General features: G+C 37.1%; 1 protein-coding gene across 3 annotated transcripts in view; it reads left to right on the forward strand.

Annotated features, from left to right (window-relative positions):
• Positions 1-135: 135 nt before the first annotated feature.
• The window catches only part of NEK11 (NIMA related kinase 11), an 82,309-nt gene continuing 55,980 nt past the window's right edge, over positions 136-26,464 (forward strand). Inside the window, exons 1-4 of one of the 3 annotated variants that reach the window (XM_058039761.1) lie at positions 136-224; positions 3,410-3,665; positions 17,183-17,348; positions 22,395-22,513. In XM_058039761.1, coding sequence (XP_057895744.1) covers positions 3,496-3,665; positions 17,183-17,348; positions 22,395-22,513 — 455 coding nt within the window. In that variant the 5' untranslated portion in view covers positions 136-224; positions 3,410-3,495. Of the gene's footprint in view, positions 225-2,406; positions 3,666-15,791; positions 15,941-17,182; positions 17,349-22,394; positions 22,514-26,464 lie in introns of those variants that run through there. The other 2 variants (XM_058039777.1, XM_058039769.1) reach the window with 2 other exon arrangements.

The raw sequence follows: 26,464 nt of genomic DNA on the forward strand, positions 1-26,464 counted from the left end.
GCTCCCGCCCTGCCGGCCCCAGGCCAGCCCCAGGGCACACGGGGCACCCCCAGGCACCGCAGCCCCACCGGCGGGACGGGCGCTGGAGCGGCGGGAAGCGGCGCGGACCTGCGGCACGGGGAGTGCCGCCTGTCCCGGAGGGGTGAGGAACGGGGACGCCGCCCTCGCTCCTCGCTATGTGGGTACTACCCGGTGTTTTGGGTCTTATACAGTCTTGAAACAAGGTAATAACATCCCTGAAGTTGTGCTAGGGAATCTCGGCTTCCCGAATGTGCGCCAGAGAGATGCTAAATTTGACAGTCGAGTGCATTTGTCCCCCTTTTACCGTCATCCTCAAACTCCTCTGCTACCAGCACTAATACTAAAATTTAGTTATCATTTCTCTAGGAAGAGTAAAAAACTGAGCTAAGTGAGGTGATGTCGCTATAGCCTTGGGTTCATAAAGATGTTGCTAAAAAGAAGAATGGAGCCAGTGTTAAAAAGTTAATTTTATAATTTTTTTTCCATTAAGGAAAAAAAAAAACAAGGAAAATCTCTCCTTTGTCTTTTTTTTTTTTTTTTTTTTTTTTTTTTTTTTTTTAATTTTCAAAACATTTAAAGGAGCAGGCCAGTGAAGTCATCAGCAAGACAAAAAAATCAAGGTGGTAAATACTGAAGATATTTAGAGCTAAAGACTTTAGAATGTATGCTGCAGGGAGTGGAGGGTGGCAAATGTTAATGTAACACAATGGTTTGTAAGGAATAAAAAGAAAATATGATAAAATTGGAAAATGGCCTTGATTGGCAAAGAAGGGATTATATTGGAAGCAGAAAATGTCAGAGTATTTTAGCTGTTGCTGAAGAAACCTGAAGGTTAATCTTACAGAAACTGAGAAAGGTCAGGGAAGAAGCTGAGATGGTTTGCACTCAGCATGTGTAGGTGGAGCTATGAAACCTTAACCAGCAACTTTCCTTTAGTTTGAAACACAAATAGGAAGATTTAACTCTAGCCAGGGAAGAAAATATTAAAAAATAGTGAACCAGACAATGTAATTGCATTGGTTTGGTTGGCATCAGCAGGCTGCCTGTCTCTGGGATGGGACTTGGGAGTGGTGGATGGGACAAAGGAAACTCCTTACCAAAGATACTGGATAGGGCATACTGAGATTTTTTTTTAGGAAAAGAGAGCTGCAGACTTGATTGCTTTGGGTTATTGAACTTTAATGAAGCAATTGATGTTGCTTCTTGGGAAACACTTGCTCAGTGGGAGGTGGGCGCTGGTAGGAAAGGAACACAAGGAAGTTTGGGCTAAAGGTTTGAGTGAGTTAGGAGAGGCTGTGATTCATGTACTTCTTGAAGAATCCATCAGTCTTATGGCTGAGTGAATCTTTAAGGTCTGTTGGCTCCTAAAAGGCATTTCTTCCCAATGCAGTGCTCAGCAATCCACCTCTCTGTGCCGTTAAAATGCACCTGTGATGCCACAATGGCAGTCACTGGCCCCGGCCTCATAACACTCTTCAGCAGTAGACACTAAAGCATTTCACAAAGTTACATGATAACTATTACTATTGTTATACAGGGAAGGAACTTGAAGCATAGAGAGTGAAAGGTGGGAGGCATTATTAGAAATAAAGCACAGAAGTTAAACTCAGTTTAAACTTCAAGAGCTACTTGATCTTAAGCATGGTTTTGTGGTGTAAAGGATTGTCGTACATTCCTAGGCCCAAGTAAGTAGGAAAATTTGAAGGCGAGCTGTGTTAAGTGACTTTAGAAAGAAAAAAAAGTGTAGATAGCTCAGCAGTTTTTCTAAGTGCACTTGTTTCCAAAGGAATTTATGAAGGCATGCATAACACAGTAATTATGAGAATATAACAGTAAATGAAAATTGCATAAGCTTTCTAGAATTGGCAGCATAATATTTTATGGAGTTCATCTTTCTGCCCTCCCATCCTCTACACCTCAACATGATCCATTTGAGCTCCTTCAGACAGATTTGGAGTTACAGAGAAATAATTTTCTAGCTGACATTCTTTCCTTAGCATTGGAATTTCAAATTTCTTGTCAGTGTTGCTGAAAGAGAACAAAGAAACAGTATTAGGAGCGCTGTAGTTTAAAAACATGCAGGATTTGTATTATTAAGATGTCCTGTGGTAATTAAAATTTATCTGTGTTTCATAACATGGTGACAGTGCAATGTCAGGCTTTTTGGTACAGTGTGACAGCAGCTCAGCAGATGGGTGTGAAAATAGGTAAATAGGTTCTTGTGCCTGTAGACACACACACACACACACACACACACACACACACACACACACACACTTTGTTTTTGCAAGATGCAAATCTGTTAGCTTAATTTAGGCTCTTCATTCATTTGGCAGAGAAGCCAGTGACTTGTAACCTAAAGTTGTACAGCTTTTAAAATTAGGCAGTTTGTCTTTGCTCTTCCAAAACCACCACCAAGACAAGGAAAATCCTGTTTATGTGCTTGCCTTGGCCTTGAAATGATGTGGTGAGCAAAGCCAGTGTGGGCTTGCTGCTCTGCAGTGCTGGTGGATGGTAACAATAGCAACACTGATCTTGCAAGACCTTTGCTTGTTCCAAAGGATCTTCCAGCAAAATGATGCATGTAGCATTATATAAAGCAATGAAAACAATATTGTTTTGTTATGTGCAGTGAAACACCTCCCCTTTTTCATTTGGAATGAGGAAGGCTGAATAAACAATGTTACTCTGAGCTCGTGTTGAGCAGTTGAAAACCACAGAAATGCCAGAGCTTTGGCCTTTGCAGTCCTTATGTTTGCAGAATCAGTTAGACAAGAATTCCCAACCAAAGCTGACTTGTTGGAAAGGTTGGAAAGGGGAGTTATGAAAGGGCACAGTGAAGGAGAAATGAACTTTAGGCAGAGTTGGGTTTGATTGGAAGTCTTGCAGATTTTCTGTAAAACTGATTTGCAGAAGATACTAGTAGTGAGTCATGGTGAAGTTGTGAGGTCAGCACAGGAACAGATGGTGAAATCTGAGGGGTAAATTTAAGAGCAGAGAAAACAGAGATGAGAGAGAATCAAATTAGGAGTGGAGGTTATGCTTCAATATGTACAAAAATCTTGAAATTAGCATCCTGAAATGCATATATTTTTGGTGTCAGGTACTGTGGTGGTATAAAGACAGGTGGTGAGGAAGAGTGCCATATCTAGGGGAACTGTGCTATCAGTTCAGTGAATTAATTTAAGGTTCATTTAGAGGAAGACTGACTGTGTCATCTACTTTATCTGGAGTTTGTTTATCAAGTCTGCTGCCTGCAGTTTAGCACCTAATGATTCCACTTAATTTGTGTTTGCTGCAAGCTGGGTACTGTAAACACTGCCACAGAATTAAATGAGAAGTTAAATAAGAAATATACATTGACAAATCAATATTTTTCTGTTTCAAGTGATTTCTGTGAACATCCATGGAAGAATAAAAGGATTTGAAAGCTACATCCTTGAGAAATTTGTGTAGTTTTTGTTACACAGAGAAATGCTGAAATTTCAAGAAACTGCTAAGCATATCACTGTTGCCAGATTTAATTCTGCTTGCTCAGATGCTGTGATTGCAAGAAGATACACTATTCAGAGAAAACTTGGCAATGGAAGCTTTGGAAGTGTGTATTTGGTTAATGACAAAAAAGCAAAACAAGGAGAAGAATTGTAAGTAAACCCTTCACATGCTTTAAATAAAAATGTTTGGAACATATTTCTTGCTTTGTAGATATTTTGTTTGTATTTGTGTCTCATCTCTCAGTTTGGTGTTATGTTGCAACCTTAACTGTCTGACTTTAGTGAGGATGTAAGGTAGAGGCAGATTTTTTTGATAATGCTTAATTGGATGCTTTCAGGAATTGATTCTGTGTTACTGTAAAGACTCAGATTGTTGGAGGGGTCTCAAAAAAAAGCCTGTACAGTATCAATGACCTAATTTTATAACTGAGTTGTCTGAATACAACCTGAGAAGGAAGAGGTACAGAAATTCCAGTAAACACCTTTCTATTTGCTGTATACCTAACTGGTAGAAGGTTTGAATTTTTCTTTTTAATTGCTAATTGATAATTTTTTTAGCTTGCCTGAATTTGGAGAAGTCTCATCAGTTTTATTGATAAACCCTTTGGGATCCTGAAGCCACAATGAGAAAAGAACATTTTCAGAGTGTTGACACTCCTGTGTCTGGGTTTGATGTTGGTTTTTGTGGCTGGACTTCTGTTGTGTAGAACTTTATGTCTACCTTAATACTTACACCAAGTGAAATTTAACTATAAATATTTTTGTTTTATTCAAAAATATTTGTAAGGCTCTTTGTCTAAAGTCAGAAACATCTAATCAAGTTGGTCCTCAGCCAGAAATATATAATTCCTTTAAAAAGGGGGGATTTACTGGTCCTTATTGATGGACACATTACTGAGCACTTATATGATTAAAAGGCTTTTTCTGATTCATTTGTGCCTCACTTTTGCTACTTATGGCTACCCATTATTGGCAATATTGCTTTAGTAAGAGTGTAACCAAGACATAATTCTGTCAATTGTTTTCCTTCTACATCAGTTTGCAGCTTCTCAGGTCCTTGGATTACAGTTAGTGTCCTCTAAGCTCTTAGCTTTATTTCACATGGCTTAAGCAGTTTTGACTCTCTCACAGACTTTTCTCAAAAAAATGTTCTTCAATGAAATATTTCATTAAAACCAATAAACCAGTATTTTTCATTTTATTTTTATGTTAAAAGATGGGATGACAGGAACTACCTGAACTTCTAGGACACTTCAGAATTCAACTGTTGCTAAACTTATTCTTGCAATATTAACAGTATAATGAAATGTGGGTCTCACACATTTGCTGCTATAGCACAACCTGCCAAACCTCAAAACAAGGAACATGCCATAAGCTTTTAAGTGGTTATTTTCATTTTTTTCTTAAGAATTTTGAGTGACTGCCTTGAACAAACATTCACTGCCTGCAGCATTTCATGCCTGCGTTTTGTTAGGGATGAGCCTGAGTCTATGCTCTGCTATCTTCAGGACAGAGACTGAATATCAAATGAAATGTTTTTGGTTTTAGTTTTAATTTTTTATCAGTCTCTTTTTGTGACCACAGTACAATAGAAATACATCAGCATTTAACCAGCCCAAGTGCTCTGAGATGCACAATGCTGTGTTTAAGCCTTCCATCACGAGGGGGTGCTCGCCTATCACAGTTCATTCCTTCCTTGCCTCAAGCGTGAATCGACGAGGGAATCTCCCCAAATTTCTGCCACTTATTTGCTAGTGGATGACAAAAATACTGTCCCAGCTGAGCATGAAAACACAGGTTATTTATCATTATATTTATAATGATATAGAGTGTAGGATTTAGAAATGCTGGTTTTTTAAGGTGTTAAAATATGCTAGAGTCACATTTCAATACTGCTTTCAGATAATCTCATATGGAACCGTACTGGTTGTTGCTTATGTTATAGATATTTTTGAATGAAAATCTACGTGGTTAAAAAGAATGATCTTAATACAGCTCTGAAGGCACTTTGATAGAAATAAACCCACAAACAACAGAACTGTGATTTCTGCAGAATTAGAATTCTATTTTTATTGTTTCAGAGATGATCTAGAATGTGCTGAGTGTTATGTACTGTGTAAATACAGCCACAGATAATTTCCTGAAAACTACAGTAGTCTAAAGCACTCTGAAAAAATATAGGAATAAATCATAGGAATACTAACTCTGAATAAAAGTGACATATTGCTACGGGAGCTGTTCAGGGATATCTCTCTTGATTTTCCATTAGTCACTGTCTACAGAATGAGTTAATGCAGAGACTAACAGTGATTATTGTCTGATTTCAAGTATGCTCAGCAAAGCTTCTGCATGATTCTAGGAACAGTTTTAGGTTGTGCCTTCTATTTTGTTGCCTCTCAAGGATCATATCTGTGGTGAGTGAAGTGTTATGCACAGAGTTGCTTCAGCTGGGAAGAAGAGAGAGTTGATTGTTTGGGGCATACCTCAAACGAACAGATTTATTTCACATAAGATTTTCAGGGCTGCTCAGGCCAGCAGTGCCTGCCTTTCTAAGAAGTACATGCCATCTTCATGCTTCTCTCCAGTTCTTTGTATGGATGGGATCAGGATTATTGCCTTCCTCAGACCATACTAGATCAGTATGATATGGTTGACTTGTCTAATCTATAAACATTAAGTTATGAAGTACCACAAGTATAGTGCCATATGTAGATCCCTTACTACAAGTCCCTCTTAAGTGTTGCATTCTATGACACATTCCTTGCCTGTAGCTTTAAGTTCCTATCTGGTTTTTTTTTGGTTGGTTGGTTGGTTTTTTGTTTAGTTTTTTGTTTGTTGTTTTTTTGAATGCTTGTTTTTTTGGTAAATTTTATTTTCTGGTGGAAGAACTTTTGTTCCTGTTGTAAGATTCTCATTGAGTATGACCGGGGGTTAAATATCTCAGATACAAGTCCCTGCAATTTATGTGAAAGCAGCAGAGTAGAGAACAAAAAGAATGCCCTCATAGAGAGGTCAGAACCTGGGAGGTTCTTCACTATGAACAAAGTCTCCCATGTACTCAACAATCTATACAGGAGAGAGATTATCAATTTCTCCCCTTCTTTTGGAAGCAACTAGATCAGAATTCATATCTTAGACCCTAAAGTTAGTTAAGCACAGGAGACACATCTGTACAAAGCAAGCTTCTTAGTTCCAGTTTAGACAGGATGTCTTACTTTGTGCATTATTTGATATTTATTTGTTCCTGGACAGTATGGCTCTAGACCTAACCAAAGCAGATAACTTGGTAAGGTTAGAAAGAAAGTAGCAGGATTGTAGCAGCATTTTTGCACCTAAGTAATATTCCTGCAGTCACTTCTATGCTAGTCCCCCTGAATATTTTCTCTGTTAACGAAAACAGGTAAAAGACAAAATGGTTTACAGCAGAGATAAGTTCAGCACTAGCCTTGAAGGACAGCACCTTCACTTAAAGAAAATGAATGTCCTGATCAATTGTGCCGAGGGAAGCTCTGGGTTAAGTGTCACTGATTCATAACCAAGTATGGGCAAGCAGCTGAAGCACACAGCAGGCAATAGGGACTGCTAGTTCATAAATATTCACAAGGTATTTATGTGTCCCCGTGGTGGAAGGGACATGCTGACAAGAGCCAAACTCCCTGGACTGCTCCAATGTGTGGAAACTGCGGGGTGTCAGCTCAAATTCTGCATCTCATTTGCATTATAGCTTTAATCCAGACTCATGCTAGGATTCCTTGGAAACTGTGGGCTTAGCTGAATAATTTATCATGTGACTTTCAATTATTTATGACTTCTTATAACAAATGATATAAAATCTAAAGGTGGGAGCGATTTGTTCCTTATGAATATCCAAGTGACAGTCAGCAGATTGCTGTGTTGTCAAATCCCTGTGTTTGCTGCCTATTTGCTTCTCTGAAGGTATTCCAATGGAATGGTCATTTGATGCTGAATTGATTAAAACAGAAACAAATTACTCCCTGCCATTTGTTGTGTGCATATTCATCTAATTACGCTGCTTTCCTTTATTCTTCTCTTTTGTTTAATAAAAAACCCCAGAAAGTAAAACTGGAATTCATAGGGCATTTTGGATTTGTGAAAGAATATTCACGATCCTCTTGAAAACTGATCAAAGGTACATTTGCTGTTGGACCTTCCTGATTGTGGTTTATTTTTAAATAAGCTTTTCTTAGTGAAAAGTGCTTGGTTCTGTCACGTATACCTGTGCTTTTTCATGTAAGGCTCAGCTGCAGTGCCATGCCTGCTGACGGGGTACGGTCATGCTTGGCCCAAATAAGAGACCATGAAAGCATTGACCTTGTGGATTTAGCTAGAGCAGTTTGAGAAGTGAGCCTTCATGAGCTTTCCACTTGAGTGGCCAAGCATGACTTTCATATTCTGTGAGCAGTGTTACAGCAGTCAAAGCCTGGAGCTAAGTGTCCGAGTAATTTCCTTGCTGAAGCTCTGGAAGGGCAGCTGATGCTCTCATGCTGTAGTTCAGAGTACACCTGCAATGGAGGGAGTGAAACTGTGAATGTTTTCCTTCAAGTTTGGCAGGCAGTCCCAGCTGTGGCCACAATGATTTCAGATCTAGTGCAGCCCAATACAATCCTGATTCAAAGAAAGTTTGATAACCTTGGACTCACCCAAAGCAGCTCTGACTGGAATCCATGTGGGAAGATGCTGTAGTCCCTACCTCCTGCATCCCTGTCAGTGCCCAGCTTTTCCTGCAGCCCAGCATGGCACAGTAGGGCTCCTCCAGCTCAATGGAAGAAAGTTTAGGACACTCCTGTGCTGGATAAGGTTCTGTGGGTGCTGCAGGGTAGCTTGGCTTTGAAGCACAAGATGTGAGATTTCACCCTGCCCATGCTGGTGATGGATTTGGCAGTTTAAAGTCACAGCCATGCTGCAGTCCTTTACACCGGCAATTACTGTGTTTAATTTTCTAGTTCCCTCATAACCAAAACCATAAAACCCAGCATTCTGTGGCTTCTTTGGAAGCAAAAGATCCATACTGGAACATGTTGAGACCCTTTGTTTGGCTTGTGTAACACAGGTGTCTGTGCAATCCTCCTCAGTGCTGTCTGATACAACCTTTACATCTGCTCAGTCACCTTTGTGAGCTTTGGTGGTGTTTATTTTTAAGGGTTTTTTTTGTACTGCTTTCCTTTTAGTACACCTTTCTTAGACTAAGTATGGGAATAAATCACACAGGAGTCCATTTTCTTCATGGTGTTTAAAGACCATTCTTTATTCACAGAACTCCTTTTTATAGACTTTTACAGATCCTGTGTGGGGCTCTAATTGGTTAGTAGTTTTCTTGCCAATTATTTTATTTGTTAGTAACAATTTGTTTTTCTGTATTGATTGGTCACTCAAACTCTTGGTGTATATGTGCAGGGAAGTTTTTTGTGAAAGATAGTTTTCATTTTTCTATGTAATGGTGCAAAATCAGTTTATGCAGGTGCAAGTTGTTTTTTACCCAGGAATAGCTTGTTATGTTAATGAATTGCTCACAACAGGATTGCTTTCACATGGGAACTTTCAAAATGCTAGCTTTGACAAGGCCGGCTACTAATTCCAGGAGGGCAGGCTCGTTTTTATGAAGTCTTTATGATTTTTCTACCTTACTGCAACAGTAAGTACCCTACTTTTTCTTTTTTGGTGGGACTTGCCCATTTGACTGGGGAGGGTTCTAACCAGGTCTTTAGCGCACATGTAAGTGGGAGGCAGCGTGCCTTGAGGGAAATACTGCTTGGGTCTACAATGGATCTTGTCCCCCACAGAGCCAAGCTCCCAGGAGCTGGGTGCTGCAGCACTCACCACCTTCTGCTCTGATGTGCAGGCAGTGAGCAGAGCTGGTGGATGAGCTCATTGTTTTGAGAGTTGTCTACAAGTAACATTTTCAACACTGGGTGGAGAGCTGTGCTTAAGGCGTTATTGGTGAATTGCCTTTCTTTGAGGTGCATGGCAGAGAAAGAATTTAATGATTTTGTAATTAAGCAAATGCCTTGAGATTGCTTCTGTCTCATTCATTTTGCTGAAACTAATTTTCATGCATTTGTAAGCTAGTTTTAGTAAGAAAATGGGGAGAGGTGCAGTATTATTATTTAGGTTGAGCTGTGGCCACCTGCCTCAAAGATACTGTAGGTGTTTGAAATATTTGAATATGTCTATCTACTGTATTGTCTTACAGGCTACCCTTGTTGGCAAGGTGTTTCCTCTCAAGCCTGTATCAGGGTGGTTTGAAATTCTTCCATGCAGAATGAGTCTCCAGTTTTTTGTTGCATTCACTACATTTTAATGATAAAACTGCTGCAGTGAGTGGAATAAATTCTGGATTTGCTGGACAGTCACTGTACTTTTCCCTATTTTTTTTCTGTTTTGTTGCTGTGCTTATGTGACTTACTAGTAACTGTAATTCCTAGTTCATTGTTTTGCTTACATCCACAGTGTGCCCTTCAAGTGTTCTAAAACTTTTTAATGTTTCTGGGTAGTTGCTTAAGTTTTGAATCGCATGTGTTTCACTGGCTGTTAAGACCAGAGTATCATACTCAGAAGGGCTTAAAAGTATTGAAAGATTTTTATCTAACAATGGATGTTATATGCAATTAATTTCCTCAGCGTTGCTTGATTCCCTTTGCCTTTGATTGTAGACTGTTTAGTAATGTTCTTTTGTAAATCTATAAACCACGCTTTTATATTTTTAGACAGTCCTCTCCTTTTTTTTTTTTTTTTTTGTACTATAGATACTTGAATGCATATCAAAAATAAACTTTGAAGGAGATGCCTGATGGAAAGAGTCAAGTAGGGAGAGTGAATTTTCTCATTAAAGTTGCAGCAATTACTGTTTAAATTACTTTTGGGAATGAGTTCCTCTGGAAGGTCAATACTGTTGATATAAATATCCTTGCAACAGTGAAAGGAACATAATTCTGCTTACAAATATATTTAAATTCAAAAGGGAACCAGTTAAATTTTGCATTAACAAGTGTTTTAGTTGAAATTATGTGGAATGCGTTCTTACAGCATTTTTAGTATATCTGGTTTTCCTTCAGAATGCCTCTTGTTCAAAATAGTCTGTTTTCTGTGAACTGATGAATATAGATCATGATATGAGGATCTTTCTTCAAAATTTCTGATTGAAACTAATTTAAAAATTCAAATTAGTTCTTACAGAAGGAAAATTCTTTTTTGGCAGATGTTCTGCCCAGGTGAAGAGTTATAACATGGCAATTATGAGATGTTTAATCATATTAAAAAGCTTGAAGACAAAATTCTGCATTCAGCCTTGAGTTCTGTGATGGTGTCTCCTCTTGTTTGAAAGCAAATGTTAACTAGCAGAGAGCAGTTAATTGTAAAGGATATTGTCTGTGTAATGAAATCACAATACTGGTTTAGAAGATTTGTTGTGCAATTTAAGTTTTTCAAGATGCAGCAAATAAACCAATTATTTAGTCCTTGCTGTATTTCTGAAAAATCCCATTTAAGTTAGGGACAGCATGATGTTTACTTGCATTCTTAAGCAAGACTGAGCTGCAGGAAAACGGTTGGGTGAACAGTAGAGGGGGATAATGCAACATGTAACCCTAAAGTATCACTAAATAGAAGTGCATTAACAGGTAGTAGTCAGTATCTCTTCATCATTTTTAGTAATTTTTCTGTTAAGACATAAATTCCTTGTGTTTAATCGCAGTCTATTAGTATTTGATTTAGAGCTGAAACATATGAATGGACTATAAATGTATTTGCATTTTATTTTTCCATTTCTCTCTAAGAAAAAGTTCTATTTTCAAAAATATGGCTTTAGAGAAAAATTCATCCTTTATTAATCAATGCCTACTTTTATTCTGCCTTTTTAAGTCAATGTAGATGGCTACCCAAAGTATCCCAAAGAATTATTCACAATAAATGCATTTTTTTATCTAAATAAATAATTCAATTTAATCACTTGTTTGGCTCTATGGAAGATAATACAGTTGCTCTGCTTTGCCTTTTAATTACTGGGGGTTTTTTTCCAAAATTGGCACATATGGTTGACCAAAAATAATTTAAGTTATGCCCCTTTGTATAAATGACTTTTCGTAGTGCAGAAGAAAATGATATAAACTTTATTCCTTGAGGCTAACTTATTTCAACAGTGTTCTCTTTCTAGAAAATATATTCAACATTTTTTGGGATACTAATTAGGAATTGTTAATTTTCAAATAAGCATAAACTGTTTTCATCATGAGTTGGCCTGTTCAGTGTTAGTGCATATGTCAGAGCATTTGAAAATTTGGCATCTTGAAAAATATTTGTAAATGCTGTAATTGTGACTTGCTGATGGAAATGGAGAGTGAATCATCCATTTCACTTGCAAATTTAAGAAATCTCATTGCCATTCAAAAATATTAAAGCAAGGTTAAATTAGTTAAAGTGCTTATTCAGAAAATGAAATTATATTTAATCCATCTGCAGATATTACAGTGCTCATATAGTGATTGAATCCATAGTGGTTAACTCGGGGATTAGTTCTCAGTGTCTGTGAATGTTCATGAACAATGAATAGGATATTTTGGGTAACAGAGAAAACAAGTTGCTGCTGGCTCTTCTGGCATAACTAGGAAGTCAGTAATGTCCAGGGGGATGACAAAAGTGCAGCATTTGATTGAAGAAGCTATGCAGCAATACTTGGTATTGAAAAGGAGTTAAGCCTTGACTAATAAATCCACAGTGGACATGGGAAGCCCAGGTTTCAATTCAATTTTAGAAGTTCTGTGGTAATATTTGGGTCTGAAAGGCTTTGGATAATGAGTAAGCATGTATATATAAGGAGGAATACCAAACAGGACTTGGTTGCTTTTCACTGGAAGTGTGGTAGTTCTCTTGATTTTCCCAGAGAAATCAAATGCTCTTAATTTACTGTGTTTCTTTCCTTAGCTAGAGCTAAAAATTCTTCTAGGTAGTACTGATTAGTGTATGCTGACTAACTGTATTTCATGGTTTCACCAGCTTCCTTTTTCTCTAACAGAGAGATGCATGTCTCTAAATTACCTGACCATGCAGACACTGGTGTCCAAATATGATGGATAAAATGTAAAGAATGACTATTTGAATTTTTGTTGCTAAGAGGTCAACTGCAGAAAAGAAGCAGCAGTAATAGTGCGTGACTTTGCTCTGTCTATAGGCATGTGGTGCCTTTGTTACCATATTTCCCTTACAGTTTTAATAGTGTGGAAGCTTATTGCAAGCTTTTTGCATGAGGGTTGTCTCCTCTTCTTCATTTTGGTTCCCATTTGCAGAGCTGTACCTTCTCTCTTTGCCATTTGATAAGTAGAATAGAAGGCATCATTAATTAGGCAGGCACTCCTTTAATTTCATTGTTTGTGACCAATTTCAGATCCAGTTACAGACCCAGTAAGAGGTGATGCATTTTTTACCGAATTGCACGTGGTCCTTGTACTGAGGAGTTACCAGGGTGAAGTGGCAGTCCTACAGTGGTCAGCATAGATAGAAATAGAACACACAGTTGTGGGTTATGTTACAATTCTCCATAGTGGCAACTCAAAACCTAAATAAAATTATAATTAACTGCAGTTAACTGAAAAATTGCCTTTGTAAAATGAAGCTGTTTAGTTAAAAGCTTCAACTTTTGATCATATATTCCTAGATCACAGTTTTTCTGTTATTTTATCAGACCTGTTTATTCTTGACATTAGAAGAGTTATATTTATTTTGCTTCCTTCTCAACAAGCAAATTTACCTAGGCAATAATTCATATTGCAGTTTACTCAATAAACAAAGTACATTTTGAGAAACACTGCCTTTTAAGAATTGCATCTGATCCAATAAACCAAATTATATAATAATAAAGTATGTCATTGATATAAACAAATACGAGATGGGTTGTAAAAAATCAGTGGAAATAGACTGAGATAAACACTGCTGTGGTGTATTGTCAGTCACTAGTAAAGCTCAAAAAGGGATTCCCACTGCGTGCCTGAATCCTGGAGGGTTCCACCTTCATGGTTGTTTTTCCTCTTGCTCTGAGTCTCGCTCTCTTTAGACAGATTAGATTTTTAGATTAGATTAGATGTAGATTTGATTTTTTTTTTTCCTCACTTGCTCCCCATTATTGCACTTTCAGATCCAGTGTTTGGCTGCTTTTCACAGTGTAACAATGCAAGCCAGCAAGGTTTTGCTGATGAAAATCAGAAGATGTTCCCAGGGAAGGAGTGTGGGCCTTTTGAGGCATGGGCACTGCAGAGGCTGGGACATTGCTTTCTGTGTTTTGGGATGTGGGAGTGGGCTCATCTCTCCTGTTATTTTCCCACCCTGAAGGGATGGATGTTGTTGCCTGTACCAGACCCAGCTTCCTCCAGGCTGGATGTACATGGTGACTGTTGGATATGTTTCCTCTTCAGATATGGATGCTTTCACAACAAGGCTCTTTCAGTTGTGGTCAGTTTGAGATAAAGTTTAAAGTGTGTTTCCATTATTGATTGAATTATAAGGCTTTTTCCACACAGTTAAAATCCTAAGGATGTTGTTCTGCATTTAAGATATCTGCTAACCCTTCTGTAATAAAGTTTCCTAATTGTGTGTTCATTGACATTTTATCTTGTCTTTAGATACATGGTCTAATGGTGGACTTGACAGTGTGAGGTTTGTGGTTGGACTCAATGATCTTAAAGGTCATTTCCAACCTAAACAATTCTGTGATCTGCTTATGTGTTGTATTCTACACTAAGTCAAATCTATAATAATATTACAATTAAATTAGCATATCTCATTTAGCATTCCATCAGAAGGGGTAGTTAAGTATTGTATTTGCAGGATATCCACATTTTTGTGGCTTTACCTGGTTTTCTATGTATGCCACCTAGATCTCCATTTTCTTTGTTCACGTGGTGAATCTGAGATTTCTTAGTTCATGCAAACGTCTTTACACCTTTAAAATCCTGCTTAATACTTGACCTGAAGTGGCAGAAGATATAAAGGCAGATATTTTGAAAAAACTTGACTTTCAGGGGGCTCTGTATTCTCCAGATGGAGTCTTAATGAAGTCTGAACATGAGAGTGTATTATTCCCAAAATCCAAAATAAGTCTTCCTGTAACACTTTTCAAAAGGTTTGTTCAAAATACTTCAAACACTTTAGAAAAAATAGTGAAGTAACACAATGCAGGCACATTTTCAGCAGTTAATCTACAAACACCATGTCTGAATTATGAGCAATGATGGCTCACTCTTTATTATTAGCCTACTATAAAATGCAGGTTGGATCATAGAAACAGAAATGTTTTGTCTCCTTCAGAATGTAGAGATGGATTTTATTTGTAGAGAGGAGATGCAGTCAGGATGGATTAGCTAAGAAAGTTTTGTTGTTTTCTCATGATTACTAAGCTTTTATTTGTGGATCTATCAGCCTATTTGTCATCACCAGGGGTGCCAAATTTGAGCTATCTTAGGAGCCATATAAAGAACAGATTGCGCCCATTTTAGCTGCTTGTTCAGGTAGAATTTACTTGTATAAATACTGAAATGGGATAGGGTGAATTTAGGCACTCTTTAGGTGTTATGTGTATTAAAAAGTATAGTTAGTTTATATAGACGAGCTTCTGGCAGCAGACTTCTATTTTCCTTGTTTTTCTTTTAGAGATAATAGAAAAGAGCCACTTCAGATCTGGAGACTTCTCCATTTTCTCTGTGAGGCTTCTGAATCTGACATAGCTTCTTTGTCAACACCTAATGAACACAGAGTTTTTTAAGCATATATCTTAAATTTTAAGTGTATTTACTGAAATATTATAAAAATCTTTGCAGAAAGTGTGAAGTCTAGTAAGTTTCTTCATATTTAATGCAGTAAAATCAAACCTTCTCTACATACAGACACTGTACACACATATACCAGAGCCATGCAGATATGCCTAATCTCGATTGCATCCAAAAGTTTTCTTTCCAGAAGCACATGCCTTCCAGCTGTGGGTATGAATTAGAATTGTGTTGCAGAGAACCAATACCTTATTTACAGGAAGTATGTTTTCTTGTTTTCTTCTTCTGGGAATTAATTTAAATAAGAAAAACACCTGTCATCTTGTGTGACAGCCGATGACAGCTTAAAGATCACTGAGTGACTAAGATGACAAGCTTTCCATACACATCAACACATCAGGCTTTTATTGCTATCTTGGGTATGCAAGAAGCTTGTATTAAGTGGTCTTTAACAAGGACTCATCCTGTTTGTCAGTTCTGTGACATGATTTTTATGAAGGAAGGGGTAAAGGCCCACGTCAGCTGAAGATGAGGAGATTGCAGTAGGTATTGCCTGTCTGTGTTCCGTGGAGCTTGTCTGCAGAGAAGATGGAAAGATGGAAACAGATCAAAGGGCATGTTTTTTCATCACAATTCCTGATGGGGATTAGGCAAGTTTATATGAAAATTCAAACATTGCTAGTCAGAAACTGATTGTTCAGACTTAGGAAAAATTTTTCTTGTGAAGAAACACAGCTTTTCTTTTTTTCCCCTTAGATAAGATGAATTATTGTAGTTTTATTGCTGCCATGTTTAACTACTGTAAATTTACAACCATGCTCTATTGAATGGGGAAATTACTAAAAGCACTGTGGAAGCTGCTCTTCCTGAGTCTGAAACTTGCCTTTCATGTATTCAAAAGTTTGAGGAAATTCACCATTTTGCTTCAGTAAAGAAACATTGTATTCTCTAATAGTCTTCATTATCTCCTTCAGAAAAGACCCATCCTCTATTCTTCATTAACTGGTAAAGTAAATGGAAATGGAATGTGTTGTATTGTCTTTTTTTAACTTTTTATCAGGAAAATCTTGGCAAAATGTGCCCTGCACTATATTTTTCCTAATATTTTTCCAGGTCAAGTTAACAGTAAACAGCCCTATTCTAGCTTCTGTATAGAACTACAAATTCTCCTATGGCACATTCATGTATTAAGACTGGAGAAAATTAAAAATCCCTACATTTTCCCAATATTTTCCCTGGGATTTAGGGTCTTCCTAAACAAACGTTAATGCTAAAGGATTAGAAATCATTCAAACAGTATAATTAGATTCCAGCCCCAAATCTAAATTTGTGTTTTTCACTTATGTGCTCAGGTGAGGGACAGGCTGATCTTTAGAAAAAAAATGGACAAGTCCGAGTTTATCACTGGAAAAACAGCCACAGAAATATTACTCTGTGATTTTTCTCATGCCTCCGTGGAGAAACTTGGGCAGAAGCTGCAAATGCATTTTTTTGCTACTCCTTATTTCATATATGAATCTTGGCCATATGCTGTGAGTGGGTTTGAAATCACTTAGATTTGATTTTTTGTTTATGTTTGTTATTATGCAGTAATCCATAGCACTGAAAACATGTTCTTAAGAAAATAGTGCAGCAGGTAATTAGTGGGAGAAATATTTAAAAATAGTATTTTTAATATGTTGCTTAATCTATATGGTGACTAGCATATTTGTTTGATTTTTAATGCATTCTCATTCTTTACCCATATTTGCCTCATCATTTCTTGTTGCTGATAGTTGGCCAATGTTACTAGTTTAAATTTAAGGAAATTTTGATGGGATTTTGGATGTTATATAATTTTATATATTTTTTGTTTTATTAATATAAAGATTTCCTTTTTGTTTTTTTCTCATCTAGAAAGGTCCTAAAGGAAATCTCTGTTGGAAACCTAAAGCCTAATGAAACAGTTGAAGCAAATCTGGAAGCACAACTACTCTCCAAATTAGACCATCCAGCCATTGTCAAATTTTATGCAAGCTTTGTGGAGCGAGATAGTTTCTGCATTATCACTGAGTATTGTGAGGTGAGACTGAAGAAATTTGAAAGCATGTGTGTATTAAAATAGGGTCTTCTAAGATGCCATTTTATAAAATGTTTTAGTTTGAATTTTAGTCTTTATTTGTTGCTTATGACGTCATCTGCTACTTGTTAGGTGTGTTCCTTTCAGATAAGGAATGTTACCTGCTCATGTGAGACTCCTAGACAAATAATGCACAGAAGAAGAAATAGCTAATTTTAAGTGCATGTTCTTTTGGTCTTACAAGGGCTACAAGAAAGGCTTAAATGCAGACACACTGCCAGATCTGTGGAGAACTCAGAAGGGTTGTACCACTTGTGTGTGATCGATGAGAGGGAAGGAAATTGTGGGCGTGGGGGCATGAAATAAAATCTGGTACAAATGAGGAAGGGAAAATTCACTTGTAGTTTGGAGGTGATTACAAGAAGCTTAAGCTTGATCACATGGATGATGAGTTTGGCAACAACGTTGGTTTTATAAAGTGAAAAACAGTGGGAGTCAAAGACCGGAGTGTAGTGGATACAACAAATATTAAATGAGGATTTTCTACAGTATAGTTACCATTAATTTTTTGACTGCAGCATTTGGTTTAAGAACATTTTGCTGGGATCTTAAAGCTTTCAAATAAGAATTTAAGCATATTTAAGCCAGTTTTTTAGTTTATATAAAACAAGCTCCCACTTGGTATTAAATATAAATTTAAAAAAAAAAATCTGTCATACATAAAGGGATCTTTTTTATGAAACTGTGAAGCAATCTCTTCAGTTGTGCTTTGCTAGACATGCTGAAAAAGCTTTGGAAGATAATGAACTTAGACTGCTAGGTTACTTGCACACAAATCAGATTTGACTTAACTAATCACACTTCTTCAAGAATTTAGCTTTCATGGGAATAATTAAACAAGTACCATTCCTGACATTTATTTCTTCCTTGGAAGCTTTCTTTAATGATAGTCAAATGCATATTTATTGCTGGGATATTTAAAAATTAAATCTGAAATGTTCAGTTCTGTGATACAATCTGAGTATTTGTTCACATACTATTTTAACACCTGCAGAAGCTTTTTGTGCCATTCCTTGAATGTCTGACAGCTGGGGTTTGAGAATATTGTCAGCTCTTTGAGGAAATCCAGAGCTCAGGACTGAAGGATTATTCTAACTCTTCAGCCAATCCTATCCACTCATAGTTTTCTCTCTACTAGCAGTACAAAGTGACCCAATACCAGATCAGTTAAACATGTAGGAATGAATAAAAGAACCTATTTCAGCAGCACAACAGTGTCTTTTCTTTATCCCTGCTTTTTACTTTTTACTCTTTTTTTTTTTCCCCCATTTGGCATAAAGTTGTAGGTGAATAAGAAAGAGCATGATAGCACAGTAATCACAAGCATCACTCCTTGGAGCTTTGGGGTTTTTTTATGCAGGCAATATAAACTACCTAGCATGAAAATGTTTTGGTACAGGGGTACCTGAGGATCTGGGAGTCACATCCTCAAACAGGTGTGAATGTATTGCAGCAAGGCAGGTAAAGGAAGACAAAATGGATTCGTTGGCTATGCACTGAGTCTTTTCAGTTTTGAGTCTGCTAGGCGAGGTCAGGATGACACCTGGCCCAATAGGATGTGCTTGTAACTTTCCCCAAAGGACATGTTCTGTGGTATCATTGCATTTATGCCATTACAATATATTTCATCGAATGCTCAGTACACAGCAAAGTTGCACACAGTGCTAGAAAGTTTCTTTTCTCTTTTATTTGGAGTATTTCCAGAAGGTATACTTTTGTATTTACTTATCTATTACCTGCCTTTGTACGTGGTGGGATTTGGGTGTTTTGACCTAAAAGATGCCTGTTTAAACCATCCATAAATTGAGAATGAGAAAAATGTAGTGCTACCTGATCCTTGCTTGGAAGTCTAGTACGTTCAGTTTCTCATGCATAGAATAATTACCAGATTGACAGTAATTGCTACTCTTGGGCAGGCTCAAAACAAAGAGCACACATTAAGTTGGCATGGAAACAGAACTACCCCCCTGAGCTCTACTCTGTTTTCTCCAAAGGACTGTGACTTATTCATTAGCCACGGTGCTTTGTTCATTCTGGCGTGAGTAGCATGGAGGGAGCCTCCAGTGCAGCTGCCCCGTGCTGTACCTTGTCCTGTGAAAGAAAACCAGTGATGTTGGTCTCCATGGCTCAGCTTGGCATCTTTTATTATAACTCAATTCAATGAAAATTATAGAAAAGTGTATTTGTTCTGTTTTGATCTTACTTGTTTATCTTAGACACTTTCCCCAAATCAGAATCTTATGGGTAATATAAACATTATCAACTAAGACTGATTTCAAACAAAAATGCCTTAATGAACCTTGGATTTAATTTTGTGGAACAAATTTGACTTCAATAATATACAGTTTTCACAAAGCACTGTACTTTTAAAGTAAAAGTGCTTTTTAAAATTGCATCATTTTAATGTATTATAAGGCAGAACTCCTTGTACTTTTCCCCCAGACAATTATTTATGTCTCTTGACTGTGGTCTCAGCTGTGATGTGAGTACACATATGCTAAGGAAATCTGAGCAAAAGGAATAACTAAAGCAGTCAATGCCCGTTCACGTTATCAGCTCTAGATGTTAAGCTGTTTTGGGTAATTTACTGTTGTGTTTGATACTCTGATATTTAAATAGAAACTGCAGCTTGGAAACTCCATATGTACTTAATTTGTTAAAATGTTGAATTCCTTATGAACTTTGTTAGACAGACCTTCCAAAATGCAAAATTGGGTTAACAAATTTTTTCAGAGTTTCACAGCAACAATACTTCAGCAAATCTTATGATGTGATTTTGTTTTGCTTCTTTTAGACAAAAAATCAAGGGTAAATGAATTGTAGGACATTGAGGCCACTCTTCTCTGCTTGAAGGTAAAAAGCTATGCAGTTATGTGAGAGCACATGGTAGTGCATTATTCAACTGCTGTTGTTCTCCTTGGACCTTTTGCAGGAATTGTCCCTGAGCTTCAGAGTATTCACTGCCATAACTCTGTAGGTGCTGCACTTATTTTTCTTTGTGTTTTTCATGGCAACGTGTTATTGTGAGAGGGGACACGTTGGGACAGGGAGAAAAGGTGATTGGAGCCTGCTGCACTTCATCTGTCCTCACCTGAGTAGTACACAGTCCCCTGAGGCCAGCAGCCAGCTGACACATGTTTGAGCACTCCCTCGGTCCTGGGCTCTGGGTGTTTTGGGGCTCCTGCCTGGAACAGTTTATTTTATAATAATGACTCATTGTTTTTGAGGTGCATGAGCAGCCTCAGCCACAGCCCATCTGGCTGCCATGCAATGGAGTACCCAGCAAGAATTTTTCTTTCCTTCCTCTTCTCTGCTGCAAGCAACCAGGGGGAAGCTGCTGAACATTTGGAGTTGCAAAGGGGAAGCAGCTGCTGAGAGTCCCAAGTTCCCAGAGGAGTTTCTCTCTGGGCTGCAGTAGGGTGGCAGATGGAGAGCTGAACCCATATTCCCTTCCCTAGTGTATGAGATGATTCAGACATTTCAATTAAAAAAATTGCAGGACATTGTCAGGGAACACATTTTTGATAGATGACAAAACAGATTTGCTTTGTTTTAACACACTCAATTTGGAATGTTGTAACTTAGAACCTGAAATCCACAGAAATTACTGTAAACTCGTGTCAGAAGCACACGAATATATAGATCTGCAAGGACAGAATCTGCTTATTTTGTAGCAGCACTGTGAAGCACTGTGGTGTTGGGAACAGAAAAACAAGAAATGCTGAAGATATCATAAAATGGTGAGAGTCAACAGTGCAGAGGAATACAGGGATGATGATGGAAAATGATGGTACTGGTACAGTTGTACAGGCAAAATAGTTTCTTGTATGTGGCACAGAAAGCTTCTGATTTTATGTAGAATATATAATGTAAAAATAATGATTTATGGCTAATAAGCTGTCCTGATGTAAGGTAATTAGTCACTAGAATGTAATCAGAGTCACAGTCCATTTGCTCTGGGGTTAGCTACCTCAATACATTGCTTACCATTAATGTGTGTGCATTCTTGTAGATGAAATTAATTTATTTTATAAACTGGATAAACAATCAGCTGACAACCACTTGTATTTTTTGAGCAAAAAGAATGGGTTTCCTGGAAGTCTCAAAATCCTCTTTCATTGTGTTGTTGTGCAACTGGTATTTCCAAGTATCTGGATTACAGTTTTCAAGTAGTCCTTTTCTGGATATATTTTCTGGTTTATTGGCACTCCCTGCTGTGTCCTATTGTTCCATTCCCAGTGCTACTTCAAGATCGTTATTTTAATGAAGTATCACAATAACACATGCTATGTATTCTTGAGGGTTTAAATCTGCTTTTTTCTGGCAAAAGTTTGAAAGAGGGCAAAGTATCATAATTAAAGAGACTGTATTTTAATTCTTAAGAGAACAACATGTTTAGTTGATGCTGACATGATTATTATAACATAATAAATGAGTGTCACTTGAGTGTGTAATGTTTGACTGGAGTGGAAATACTTTTCTCAAATTTATTAACTTACCTGCCCCAACTGGTCTGAATTAATTTTTCCTACCCAAGTGTCAATGTCATAGGCAGTCAATATAGGTCCTCATCATAAATCTTTGCAGAGAAACAGTGTTTCTACAACATGATCCATCTCTTTCTAAGGTAGACAACCAGATGACAGAGATAATTACACTAAACAGGTGTGTTTTCCTTTGTGTTGCCTGTAAAGGTTCGGGGTCACCTGCTCAAGTTGGGTGACATGAAGGAAGAACAGTTGGAAACTGTGGTGATCTTGTGTAACATTATGAGAAAATTACAAAGCCAGACTGGTTGATAGCATTTTGATCCTCACTTGTGTATGCTTTTGGAGCTGGGAGATTTCAGGATTCACGTGCATATGTTGATTTTAGAGACCTACATGAGAGGAAGCATGAAGGCCTAAGGAAGTGGAGTCCTGTACTATGATGGATATAGCATTTTGAAAACTTACCTTAATTGTACAAATATATTGTGATATTTTTCAGGGTGGAGACCTAGACTTTAAAATTCAAGAGTACAGAGATTCTGGGAAGGTGTTCGCTCAAAGTCAAGTAATAGACTGGTTTATACAGCTATTACTCGGAGTCAACTACATGCATGAAAGGTACAGTCATTTGATATGAGAGCATTTGGCTTGGGAGAGGAGTGAATGGACTTACTAATTGGAGGTACTCAAACAGAAATGAAAGTTCTGTTCACCAAACATTGTTAATTTATGTCAGATACCTCAAGTGTCATTAATTATCTACCCTGCAGGATCATTGTGCATTACCTCTTTTAGCAGGACAATAGTAAATGTCTTCCAGCATTTAGACACGCTTCTTTTCAGAGCCAAATGGAAAATGGAGCACAGTAGAAATAGTTCAATATTCTTAGAAGAAAATGGATTAAAGGTTGAAACAAAGTCATCTTTTTAAAGGGAAGTCAAGAAGCCTGTCCTGCACGTATTTAATGTGAAGCATCCAATAGATAGAAACTTGATGGACTCCCAGTAAAATCAGTGGAGTTACATACATGCATTCTTTGAGATGTCACTTTTAACAGCACATCAAAGATGAACTTCAGAAATTACAGATATGAGGAGATCACATATGGTTGGAGCAGGGGTGGTGTGTATAGATGAATATCCACCTGGTCATCTCCATGAGTTTAGCTCTTGCCTGCAGTGTGATTTAGGCTGGCTGACTGCAGTGGTGGAAAGATTTCCCTTATTGCCTGTGTGGTACATGTACAATGCCTGTCTGGTCCCTTTCTGCATCATCTTTTGCAAAGATTGGGAAAAATTTTCTTGCCTGAATTTTAGGTGCAGCCAAGCAGTAGGTAGAGAGGTCACCTGTTGTCAAGAGCAACCGTTCCTGAGCTGAGCTGAAGTTAAGTGTGTGGGAGGTGTTTGACCTAAACTGATGGATGCCTAATGAGTTTTTGCCTGTGTCAGACTGTAGAGGGAAAAGGGCAGAGTGAATTGCCGTCCAATATGCAGGAGCATTTTTGTTCCTAAATGCCAATTTACCTAGGCCTTGTACATGAAATGCTGCCATGCCAGTGATGGGAGGACACAAAAAGAACTCTCTTGGGATGCTGTGCTCTTCAGCATTCACCTCAGGCCAAAAGGACAGAGGGAAATGGTCATAAAAATCCTGACAGTTTAACTAAACTAGCAGTGTGATTTAGTTTTTTTTCTCCTTTGAACTTCAGTTTATCAAATTTCATTAAAATTTTGGTCCGCTTTTGGCAAAATCCTTGCTTTAACATACATGTTTAGGAGATGCATTGTGCAGAATAATTAAAACTTGACACTTTTCATTTATATATATTTATTTTGTGTTATTTGGCTGTATGTATATAACATTTTCCTTATTAGTATAGAGTCAAACAGTAGCTTAAATGGAAAAGCTTAGGTTTAAAAGAATTTAAAACTACCTACAGAAACTTGAAATACTAAAACATAATAACAGCCCTCTGTTTCTGTGTAAAGAGTCATGCATGATTTCTTCTCTACTGACATGGAAAAAAGCTCTAATATATGTGTGAATTATGTTCTAATGCAAAAAAAGCTTTTCCCTAGAATTAGAGGCTTAAAGTGTTTACACCCTGTGGGTTGGTACTTCCCCATGCCATTCCTAAGAAAGCTCAGATTTTGTGGATGTAAGTTTTCTTTTTACCAGAACAGCAAAAATTATTATTTATGGTTTTAAACATAGACTATTCACTTATCCTTCTTTCACAACTTTAGTTCCACACTTTTTGAAAACTCTTATGCTAGAAACTTAATGTAATTTTTTTTTAAATTTGAAACTTGAAAACAAAGTTATCTAGAAATAAACAGATTTAATCCTTATCTGTCTTTGATATAAAGAAAGGGAGAAGTTAAAGAGAAATTACAGAGTTCAGTGGTCTTATCTCGATAGAGGCCTTTAGCATGAAACTATCCTGTAGTGTCGGTACACATAGCCCATTGCATGTCAGTGCACAAAATGAGTCCCACAGCAATCAGGCAGTGAGGCCATTGATTGATTTAACCTCAATTTGAATAAGGCTGACCATTGTGTTACCTGTCATTTTGGTAACCTTTGTGAAAAATTTATGAACATAGATTTTTATACGGTTACTCTTTATGCAACCAGCAGATAATACAGGGTTCAGACTTACAGGGTTCAGACTTACATAGTGCCTCTTACTCTTCTGCAGACCTCTTCAGACAGAGGAAGAGAAATTATTTGTGCATGATTTCACAGCAGTGATGTACTTCAGCTTCCCTCAGCTTCACTTGCAGCTCATTTTGTTGCAGGCAAAGCTTCATTCAAGGAGGCTGCCCACTGCTCAGGGCTTGCCCTGTTCTTTTGTGACTTTGAGCCAGCAAGCAGGAACTCTACAGAACATAGGGATGGGTATATTTACAGCCCAGATTCAGAACTCTCATCAAGTGTTAATTTCTACCCAAAATAACTACTCAGTAGCCACTTCACTGTCCATCAAGTAAAGTTTTGCTGGAGCCCAGTTAATTCATGTTGCCTTTATAGGTCTGTCTTTTCCTACAATAAAAACATTGCTCTCTTTAACTGGATTTACAGTGCAGGCTTGATATTAATTTCTTTCTAGTATTAAAGAATTCTTTTGAGGTAAGATTTCAGCTGGTACCTTGTTTATCCTCAGACATATCATAGCAGAATAAGTTGCATTGAAGTGAGAGATATCATCATGGAAAGCTGAAAAAAATAATCCCAAATATTTCTTTGTCATATTAATATATGGAAGCATCTTGTAATTTTTGGTAATGCAAATTAAATACATAACATTTTCATCAATATGTTCCAAGATTAGAGTAGCATTACATTATAATTCAAACTAATGTGACTCAAACATCTTTTTTCATCTCCTTTTCAAATAATATGCTACTGAAAGCTTTCTGGATCATTCTTTTACTTCAATATACCTGTTATTAAAATAATGTATATTCAGGAAAGTTTCAGTTTCAAAAAGGCTATGGTTATATTTCTACAAAGAAATACTATTAAAAGAAGGTTGAAATCCACCAATTCTCAGCAACAATGTGCAGGAATAATTTAAATCAGTGAAAGCAAATTCTTTTAAAGGCTTTGTGTGATGAATGGTAAGGAAAGTCCTTATGAATCTCAATTAACACAGCAAGATTTCTGTAAAAGTGTGTGTGTATGTGTATATACAGACACATATATATATACTTATGAAAGATTAATAAATATCACCTTAGTTTGATTTCCTTAGTGATGTATTGTATGAGTCTATGTGTATTGTTCACAGAAGTTGTCAAATAGAGAACAAATTATTTATAAACAATATTTTATAAATATGGGTGGAGGAATATTGTATAAAAATTTCATTTTTCCCAATGTGCAAACCTTTTTCTAATGAAAGGTATTTCTTGCAGGACAAAAAAATTGAAAGAAAAAGAAGTGAAAAAAGTTTACTATAGGAAACATGAACAACTCTTTTCCTTCCCCCATAAAATAGAAATTTTTGGTTTTCATGCCCAGTCTCTGTACATAGAGCAATGAGGCCTAGTATTATTTTTCATGGGTTTTTTTCTATTTGGGAACTGAGTATATTAAATTGCATATTTTTTTCTCCTCTTGCAAAAAATATTTTCATATGAGTTATGGACAAAATTGGGTATTCAAATTGTGCTCTAGAATGCATATCTTCTAATCTTAATATAGAAACAATTTTGGAAATAATTTCATTATGTCAATGCCCAAGATTTTTATAATTCAAATTTGAGATATTACTTGAGGATTGCTCAAAATTTTGAAATTGAGTACCATATTTGGTTTTTCTGCCCTCAAAAATCTTAGAGCATCAGTTTCTTTCTTTACATGATCCAAATGGCTGAATGACTACTGTATTTGCATTAGCAAATACAGTTTCTGTAGCCAGTATGTACCAAGTGCTATTCTAACGTCCTCCTGAGCAGAGCTGATGACTAATTCTGTGTGTTAGTAATAATTTCAAAAGTGGATGAATTCTAGTTTAGGTGAGGTTATAGGCAGCAATGCTTTTGGAAGCTTTATTAACAAGA

Source organism: Melospiza georgiana, chromosome 1 (genome assembly GCF_028018845.1).
Source record: "Melospiza georgiana isolate bMelGeo1 chromosome 1, bMelGeo1.pri, whole genome shotgun sequence".
Lineage (NCBI taxonomy): Eukaryota > Metazoa > Chordata > Aves > Passeriformes > Passerellidae > Melospiza > Melospiza georgiana.